The sequence below is a fragment of the Coenobita brevimanus genome, unplaced genomic scaffold, assembly GCF_032717465.1.
Source record: "Coenobita brevimanus isolate Jiangsu-jjx unplaced genomic scaffold, ASM3271746v2 jjx.HiC_scaffold_1937, whole genome shotgun sequence".
Taxonomy (NCBI): Eukaryota; Metazoa; Arthropoda; class Malacostraca; order Decapoda; family Coenobitidae; genus Coenobita; species Coenobita brevimanus.
In genome coordinates, this window is record NW_027642817.1 from 33,098 (window position 1) to 43,007 (window position 9,910).

Sequence of the window (9,910 nt, forward strand, 5' to 3'; positions counted from 1 at the left end):
GAATCATAACAAATCACAAGATGGGTTTAGGGAGGAGGGGAAAAAGCCAGGTGTACCAGACGAGTCTTTTCACATCTGTAAGAAAAAGAAACTGACTTTATAACTTTGAAAAAATGGTTTCAAGGTCTGCCACGGGAGTACACAAATTTCTGAACTCACGAACATTGAGTATTTGAGGGGGTAAACATACGCTTTGCTGTAAGCAGTAAAAGCACCTTACCAAATCAGTTCATCCTGATAGTCTGTTATATTTTTCTGATTATTTCTGGGTTGGTAAATAAACATTTCTTGTTAAATCTTTCCCCGCTGTTTTTATCTGTTCTGGTGTGACGACTCTTTGATTCGTTAACATAATGGAAGAAGACACTGTTCTAATCTAAGTGTTTAAACCTGGCCTAACCTAGCTTAACTGCACCTAATAATGTAACCTAACCTAATCTTCAGTTGGGAAGTTGGGAAACGAAGTCCACATTTGAGTACGATGAGTTTCGTCCATTGTGCTGGAAACAATCGTAGGTACAGCTTTAGAACGTGACGATACTAACAGGGAGGAAATCTTTCAGTAAGAAAACGTGATTTACCGAACTGAATATAGTCTGAAAAATACTGAAACAAGCTGGAGGAATATACATTGAACTGGAAAGGTCTTTCTGGTACTTAAGTGTACATTTACCGGTAAATAAATCAGTCTAACAGTACAGTACTTGTGTTTCCGCCGGATTAATCGTGCTTTCGGATTAATCAGGCACCCCTTAACACCATATAGCCCGGATAATCGGGTTATCTCTGTATTTACATATTTACGGGCCTTATAATTACACTGAGTGTCTGTATATCGCATTTTTTCCTGAGTATGAGTGTCATATTGCATTCACACCATATTAATACTGCATCAAGGTGTGATATTCACTGAAACAAGGGTCAATGCAGAGACCCACGTTACACTCAACGCACTCATAGCGGGTGTCTTTTCTCTGAGTGGTGGGTCTCACACGGGAATTACCACACACGACACCTGCGTTGGGGCCTTGGTCTATTTGGCTGGGGAGGTATAGGAGTGGGAAAATGGCGGGCAAAAATTCTCAGGGAGTCTGGGCAGTAGGGGTAGTGCATGTGCGTTGTTGGGTCCTCTCGACCGCATACTGGGCTATAATCTCATGGCCAAGCTACCTCAAACCCTTCAAAGGTTTCCTGCACTCCTGCTGTCATGGCGTGCAGGTGGTGGCAATTGAGGGCAGTTATATCGGGCAGGTGAAAGAAGTGCTTCTTGTACTACTTCATTGTGGTCCTGGCACACTCGACAGAGGATAACATGGAGTCAGACTGGTCCATCAGCCACATGTTGATGTTATAAGCACACACTCAGGTTTCCAGATGCGGCACCTCCTCTCGCTACAGTAATCCACGGACTTTGTATGGTGCATCAATGGGCGGTGAACCGTGGACAAGAGGCAGACTTCTCTGTTGTGGTTCCACACTGTAGCTAGGATGCTGTTAGCCTTGAAGAAGACCACCTCATTTTTTTCTAGTTTCCGCCCCACCTTGACCATGTGACGCTGATTCACCTTGACGGTACCACAGAGTCCCATGTCATGCACGTGTAGATAACGAGCGAGAAGAGGGCTAGTGTACCAGTTATCCAGGTAGAGGACATGACCATGATGAAGGTACTCTTCAATCACTGTCTTTACCACTGCTCCAGACAGTCCAATACTCTGATATTCTATTATGTGCACCAGTGTACAAGACTATGTCTTGCACATAACCAGTCCTACAATCACACATAACAAAGATCTTGAACCCAAAATGGTGCCTGTTGCTGGGTATATACTGGCAAAAAGAAATATTGTCTCTCCACAACATGAGACTCTCGTCTATGATAAGGTCTCTATAGGGATAAAATGAGGAACGGAATGTTTGCCGTAGGTGAGCAAAAACCAACCTAATTCGCCTCATCTTATCAGTGTCATTTGCATTGGCAAAATCATCAGCATCGTAAAAGTGGAGGTGGCTTGGAATTTGCTGATACCGATTACGGCTCATGATCTTGCCAAATACAGGTGTCTGCATGATAGGGTCCGTTGTCCAGTATGCCGGAATTCTGTTTTTACATAAAATACCCATAAAAAGTACCAAGGTAAAAAATACAAACATCTCTGCCAGGGAGACAGGGTAATCATAAATGATCAAATGCTGGCTCCTTGTGCCCAGTCGTTCACTCTCAAGGCGCTGGCTGCTAGCAAAACGGTTGGTTTGTTCCACAATCTGCTCCACAAAACCCTCACTGAAGAACAGGTGGAAAAAATCCAGCCTGGTGGAGCAACGGTGAATCCCAGGAGCCGTGCAACAGCGCGCCCCTGCTCAGTGAATGGGTGAATGATGGGAGAGAAATCACTGCCATCTTCCCAATTCCAACTCACATTAGCCTCGCCCCCATCGTCAGGGTGGGGAGATGCTGGTGGGGGAGATTGGGGAGGAGGAGTGTGGAGGGCTTCCCCACTCGCACTCCTCTTCCCTCAGCCTTTACCCTTCCTCTCTCCCTTACCCTTACAGCCTTGGGGAACATCAGGGGGCTGTGGGGAGTAAGTCCGGGAATATTGGGGAGCATAAGACGTGCCGGGGAGTGGCTTCATCTCATTTCCCCGCTCTATCACCACACCACGTGATTCACCACGCACCCTCACTGCCCCACGTGATACGCTTCGCTGCCTCGCACCACCACATGAGAGTGATGACTCACTCCCGCCACTCTCACTTTCAGTGACCGCCCCTACACTTTCAATTTCACTCCCCACTCCCTCCACGCCACTTCTGCCCTCCCCAAATAAAACACTAGGCCCATACCTCATAGAACGGCATGCTGTGCGCTCGGGGCCGCGATTGTGATGATCTCGTGGCCGTACCACGTGGCAGCACGTCCCACGGCTCCGTCCTCGTCCTCGGTTTCGGCCTCCACATCACGTAGGGGCTGCAGAGAGGTGATTGCATGATGTTTTGTTGCAGGCTGGCGCACTCTCATGGCACGATAAGTGACGTAACGCTGCTTCCTCGGGGACAGGACCTCCTCATCACTGCTGCTACTTGCCTCTTCCTCTGGTTGTACATAATCCTTGTCTGCCATCTCATCATCGAGGGGCGAATCACTGTTGCCTGTGAAGGCGTCCAGGGCTGCTTGAATTTGCTCCTCTGAGAGACCACTGTGCGCCATGTCTGACCTGGGTCACTGCTAACAGGTGAGTGACTGAGCTGAAATTGAGCGCGGGTCTCGCGAGGTAGCCGAGTGTCCCCGCCCCGTGGCAGGTAAGAGAAGGTCTCCCGACCCTGCGTACCCAAAATCAAGCATGAGATTTGAAAATTGTGCAAATTATGAACCTTGCAATAGACGAGTTTCCGGTCAAAATTTTTTTGAAGTTAGATACTTCTATGGGTAAAAGATACACAGAAAATAACTATGTCAACTATTATTTCGAAAAGAAATGTGCAGAAACATGAAAAAATAACAGATAAAGTAGCCAAAAAATCACGTGACTCTGAAACGGCCTGTGATTGGCCGTGACATCACTACTCACACTGAGGCAGCATAGTCTGCTTTGTTTACGTTTGGCCAACATACACTGTGTATATTTCTGACCTCTAAGAATGTCCAGTGACAGAGGAATAATTGCTAATGTTTCGTTCCAATGTGTAAGTGCACTGACAAAATCACAGTAGGGAAATTATTCCTCTGTATACTAGCCAATAACAATAAATGAAAACAGTGGTGGCTGGCTGCTCGTCGGAAGTTCCCAGTGCTGGAATGCAGTCTTTACTGTTGTGAAAATATTATATTCTTCACCATATAAGTTCATGCATACCTAATTATCTGAAATTCAGTAAAAACACTATGCTTAATTTAACTATTAATAGAATATTATGAGTCAGAGCGAAAATGTTCTAAGATTAGTGGGTATTTCTACTTTAGATCACCAACATGCCTTGACAGACTTATATTTTGCACAGATACTGATTTAAAGTGCAAATAAATGCACTTGTATGTTAAATTAATATTTATACAAAGCAGAAGTCTGCCAAGGAAAGCTGTTGAGCTAAAAGAGAAACACTTCCACTAATTTTTGCGCGTTTTCGCTGTGAATCCGGATTTTTTAAAAGGTAAAATTAAATACAAAAATTTGACTACATTTCGGATAATTAGGTGAGTATGTGTAACGCCGGACAATTTTTATCCCACCGTTATTGTTCATCAGTGTAATGCCAGGTATTTTATCCTACCGGTTGACACCAGTGTAACGATAGGATTTTTTTTCTTCCCACCGTTGTTGGTCCTGTTCAACTTACTCGTTGATAATACAAATGGTACTCAACTTAGTCTCCCCTCAATGACTGATAAAATATTCACCTCAGTAAAAACAAAGGGGGGGGGGTAGAACTTCGACTTTGAATGATAAAGGTTAATTGTTTAACAGATAGTTTTGGTAGCGTTTGTAGTTTTGGCTGAGTTGAGAATAAGTCAGTACCACGTGTGTTCGTCGTTCCCAAAGCGGAGGAATCTTGAACTGGAAGGGGAGTGAGTTATGCGTGAGAGGACATAATTCCCTTGATTGGGTATAAAAATGACATACACTTTACTCTAATAATTCTATACTGGTTAATCAACAGACATTTTGAATTACGTGACCTTTAGTCATATGTAATAGGGTTGTAAATTAAAACCATGGTTTCAGCGAACGTCATACAATATTGTCACCATGCGAAACAATTGGAATATTCAAGTGATTTCTGAAGTCATCATACCACACTCTTTATTATCGGTTATTCTTGGGCTTGTCAATAGCCTCAAGACTGGGACATTTATTGGCATGAATTGTCTTTTCGGGCTGGCATAGCCACGAACCAAAAATAATCACTCGTGTTCTGTTTCGTCTGTGTAGTATAATCTCATCATACAATTCACTAATAATTCACAATCACTATCAATTCATAATTATTAATAATTCATAATCCTCATTAATGCATAATCACCAAAAATACATCATCACTCGGGCTTGTTTAGCCTCAAGGAACAACTCAAAAATCACATTTTTTCTCACAACCACTAAGTTCCCTTCAACGCTCCCAATTTTTCTAACACATCAATATAAGAGAAAGAAAATGGTTGATGAGTTTGAATTCGCCTTTCCATTACATGACCACATTTTCAAAATTCTATACCTTATCCACGAAAAAAAAATAAAGTTCACCTGATTGATTCATAATACCATTTCTACTACATTCAGTTTATAACTATTCATGGGTAGTGTAAGTGTGTGTGTACAACAAGTCTGTGGGTAATATCACACGATGGCCTCGTGCACATCCCCGACGTCACGGTGTCTGTGAACTGAATCAACGTCTGTTACCCACCAGGGCTTGGTAACGAATGTCTACGTTAAGCTTTTAACGACATTACTTCATATGGTTCACGACAAGTAAGGATTAAACAAGCAAGGGGGGGGAGAAAGGAGGAATGTGTACAGCTCACCTGAATCAACGTCTGTTACCCACCAGGGCTTGGTAACGAATGTGGCAAGTCGGGCACCAAGGGATGCCACTGCTAGAACAAATGAGATTGTGTTTTTGCGATATGGTGGGTTTTAATTCTCTTCACTATTTATATAGTAGTGCACACATGACGTTAGGACTTTTGATTGAATTGGGGAAAATTTGGGATTCAATCATTACTAAATTTAAATACTGAATTTACTGCCATCCCGCCTTGAGTTTGGGGTAGCTTATGCCATCTAGTGATGGCTAAGGTAAGCGGGACTATTTGGTCCTCACAAATTACATTATTTTGGCTTTTTTGACTATTAACCTTACATATTTGGGTTCTAGCAGCTTCATTAGTAAGCATTTCACAACAATGATACAGAAAGAATTGCATACCCAGTATTGTTCTGTTTAAGGTTTAAACTTGGCGCCCGGCAACGACGCACAAACAAGGGGAAGGTTGCACGCATCTGTTATACATTACTCTGCCAGATGGATGAATTCCCATAGCTCAACACTCACAATTACATCACCCCTGCATAGATACAGAGATGTATACATATAAAAATAAAGTTAACCCTACATCAATCATTAACATATGAACTACTACTTAGGACAGGAATTTATAGACTAGTATTCAGATTACACCCTATCTAACTTAGAAATTACAGTACCTCTAAACATATACATGAATACTAAATTTGTGGCATTACATATGAACCTCTATGGTAATAAAATCTATAATACCAATTAATACGTGCCAATTATTTGGTGTTGATTCGGTAAATGACCGCCGATTCGGTATTTCGTCACACTCCCTGAAGTATTGTACTGTAGTTCAGGGTCACTGAAACTGTTTTTTTCAGAAAACTAATAATGAAGTTATCAAATATTAAATATGAGCATAATACTATTATAAACTTATACAACTGATTCTGTACGGCATACATTTAACACTTTCCACCTCATGAGGTACGAGCACCGCTCGGGTATGGTGTAGCTGTAAGCTACATCTGGTCGATTTCACCACAATTTACTTACCTAACAGGTACCATCCATTTACACCATGAAAAGTATTCCTTCACAACATACCTGAAGGGGATAGTTCAGATCTACGGTGGCCATGCAGGTACAACTATCATATCTTACTGGTAAAGTATTGTGTGATGGATTGGAGCGTCGTGCAGTGTGAATGCTGACGTCATCGCCAACATGGCGGCTCCTTCCCTCCAGCCGCAAAGAATTAAAGTTATCACGTCGTGTTCAGTGCAAATGATAAATTAAATTAAAAGATACATATACCGTAAGTTTTTAAGTACATGGCAGAGTGCACTGGCCATGTTTACCCAGGACCAGCAACATGTCTATTGCGCGACGTACCAGTACGTCGACGGGACTGGCTGTTACAAAACGTTGTGACGTACCCATACGTCGATGGGACGCCTTGGGTTAAGAATTTTTTCTGAACAGTTTTCCAGTCACCACAAATTCAAATTTTTTCACTCCTGAAATGATACTGGAGAGAACTTAAAACTATTTACCCCATTCATCAAACTTGTTTATCTTCACTCCTTAATGAATAAAACAGTGTCAGATGACATCAACCGAGTCAACCGTTTACCACATTAAGCACACTAGAAACTCTTCCCTGCACAATGACGTAATAGGTGTCTGATGAAACTGCTTCTCTGATAAAACTGTTTACCACATTCATCACACTTGAAATTCTTCACTCCTGAATGAATTAACAGGTGTTGAGTGAGATTACACTTATGTGCAAATAGTTCACCACATTCATCACACTTGAAATTCTTCACTCCTGAATGAATTAACAGGAGTTTGTAGAGAGTACCTTTCTGTGTAAACTGTTTACCACATTCATCACACTTGAAATTCTTCACTCCTGAATGAATTACAAGGTGTTGAGTGAGATTACGCTTCTCTGGAAATTGTTTACCACATTAATCACACTTGAAATTCTTCACTCCTGAATGAAATAATAGGTGTTGAGTGAGATCATGCTTCTGTCTAAATTGTTTACCACATTCATCACACATGAAATTCTTCAATCCTGAATGAATTAATAGGTGTTTGATTAGACTACCTTTCTGTGTAAATTGTTTACCACATCACACTTGAAATTCTTCACTCCTGAATGAGATAATAGGTGTCTGGTGAGACTATGCTTGTGAGTAAATTGTTTACCACATTCATCACACTTGAAATTTTTCACTCCTGAATGAATTATTAGGTGACTGGTGAGATGACCCTTCACTGTAAATTGTTTACCACATTCATCACACTTGAAATTCTTCACTCCTGAATGAATTAATAGGTGTTTGCTGAGATTACCCTTCAATGCAAATAGTTTACCACATTCATCACACTTGAAATTCTTCACTCCTGAATGAATTAATAGGTGTTTGGTGAGACCATTCTTCTGTGTAAATTGTTTACCACATTCATCACACTTGAAATTCCTCACTCCTGAATGAATTAAAAGGTGTTGAGTGAGATCAAGCTTCTGTGCAAATTGTTTACCACATTCATCACACTTCAAATTCTTCACTCCTGAATGAATTAATAGGTGTTTGGTGAGACTAATCTTCTGTGTAAATTGTTTACCACATTCATCACACTTGAAATTCTTCACTCCTGAATGAATTAATAGGTGCTGAGTGAGATGACTCTTCTGTGTAAATTGTTTACAACATTCATCACACTTGAAATTCTTCACTCCTGAATGAATTAAAAGGTGTTGAGTGAGATCACGCTTCTGTGCAAATTGTTTACCACATTCATCACACTTGAAATTCTTCACTCCTGAATGAATTAATAGGTGTTTGGTGAAACTATTCTTCTGTGTAAATTGTTTACCACATTCATCACACTTGAAATTCTTCACTCCTGAATGAGATAATAGGTGTCTGGTGAGACTATGCTTGCGAGTAAATTGTTTACCACATTCATCACACTTGAAATTCTTCACTCCTGAATGAATTAGTAGGTGCTGAGTGAGATGACCCTTCTGTGTAAATCGTTTATCACATTCATCACACCTGAAGTTCTTCGTTCCTGAATGAATTAATAGGTGCTGAGTGAGACCAACCTTCTGAGAAAACAGTTTACCACATTCATCACACTTGAAATTCTTCACTCCTGAATGAATAACTGCATGTTGGGTAAGACTGTTCTTAAAAGGAAATGCTTTACCACACTCTAAACATCTGAACTGCTCAACTTCAGCTGAGGACACTGTGTCCAGGACAGTCTCATTGTCACTGAGGAATATTTTGTCACCCACCTCACACTCTGACTGTTCTTCCTTTACCACCTCCAATATTTTGTCACCCACCTCACACTCTGACTCTACATCTGGTTCTTCCTTTACCACCTCCATTATTTTGTCACCCACCTCACACTCTGACTGTACATCTGGTTCTTCCTTTACCACCTCCAATATTTTGTCACCCACCTCACACTCTGACTGTTCTTCCTTTACCACCTCCAATATTTTGTCACCCACCTCACACTCTGACTCTACATCTGGTTCTTCCTTTACCACCTCCAATATTTTGTCACCCACCTCACACTCTGACTCTACATCTGGTTCTTCCTTTACCACCTCCAATATTTTGTCACCCACCTCACACTCTGACTCTACATCTGGTTCTTCCTTTACCACCTCCATTATTTTGTCACCCACCTCACACTCTGACTGTACATCTGGTTCTTCCTTTACCACCTCCAATATTTTGTCACCCACCTCACACTCTGACTGTACATCTGGTTCTTCCTTTACCACCTCCAATATTTTGTCACCCACCTCACACTCTGACTCTACATCTGGTTCTTCCTTTACCACCTCCAATATTTTGTAACTCACCTCATATTCTAACTTTACATTTGGTTCTTCCTTTACCACCTCCATTATATCATTCCTTCCACCTCTCTCAACTTCCACTATACTTCAGTTACTCTACCTTGGTGTTAATCTTACTGTCTACCACCAACAGGATGACTTACCCTCATTGTACCCATGCTCAGTCATCAGATGCTCCCATTACAATGAACAGTGTCAAAAATTCATCACTATTACTGGATAATAATAGTACATATATAAAATGGATAAAATTTCAACACATAAAAAATGGATAAAATTTCAACACAGACTATTATTCCTTCAACCCTTTGGCCACGACCTATCATTTCTCAGTCATTCCCCTGGTTGCGGCCTAAGTCCCTAAAAAATTGTGCTAATTATATTGTTACTTTTCCAATGGGAAATGACTGTGAAGTTCTAATTTTTTTAGTGTGATAATGGTAAAAAATGCACATTTCTCTACGAAAAAACTTTAAGGCTATAAGAAAAAAATGTGAAAAT

The 9,910-nt window shown here is 41.1% G+C and overlaps 1 protein-coding gene across 1 annotated transcript; it reads right to left on the reverse strand.

The window, feature by feature from the left end:
• Positions 1-3,226: 3,226 nt before the first annotated feature.
• On the reverse strand, positions 3,227-9,577 carry LOC145389696 (uncharacterized). Its single transcript, XM_080264904.1, has 4 exons — positions 9,553-9,577; positions 8,152-8,781; positions 7,816-8,010; positions 3,227-3,321 (listed from the first exon to the last, which is right to left on the reverse strand). The coding sequence occupies exons 1-4, from the start codon at positions 9,575-9,577 to the stop codon at positions 3,227-3,229; spliced, it is 945 nt and encodes a 314-aa protein (XP_080121030.1).
• Between the last annotated feature and the right edge of the window lie 333 nt (positions 9,578-9,910).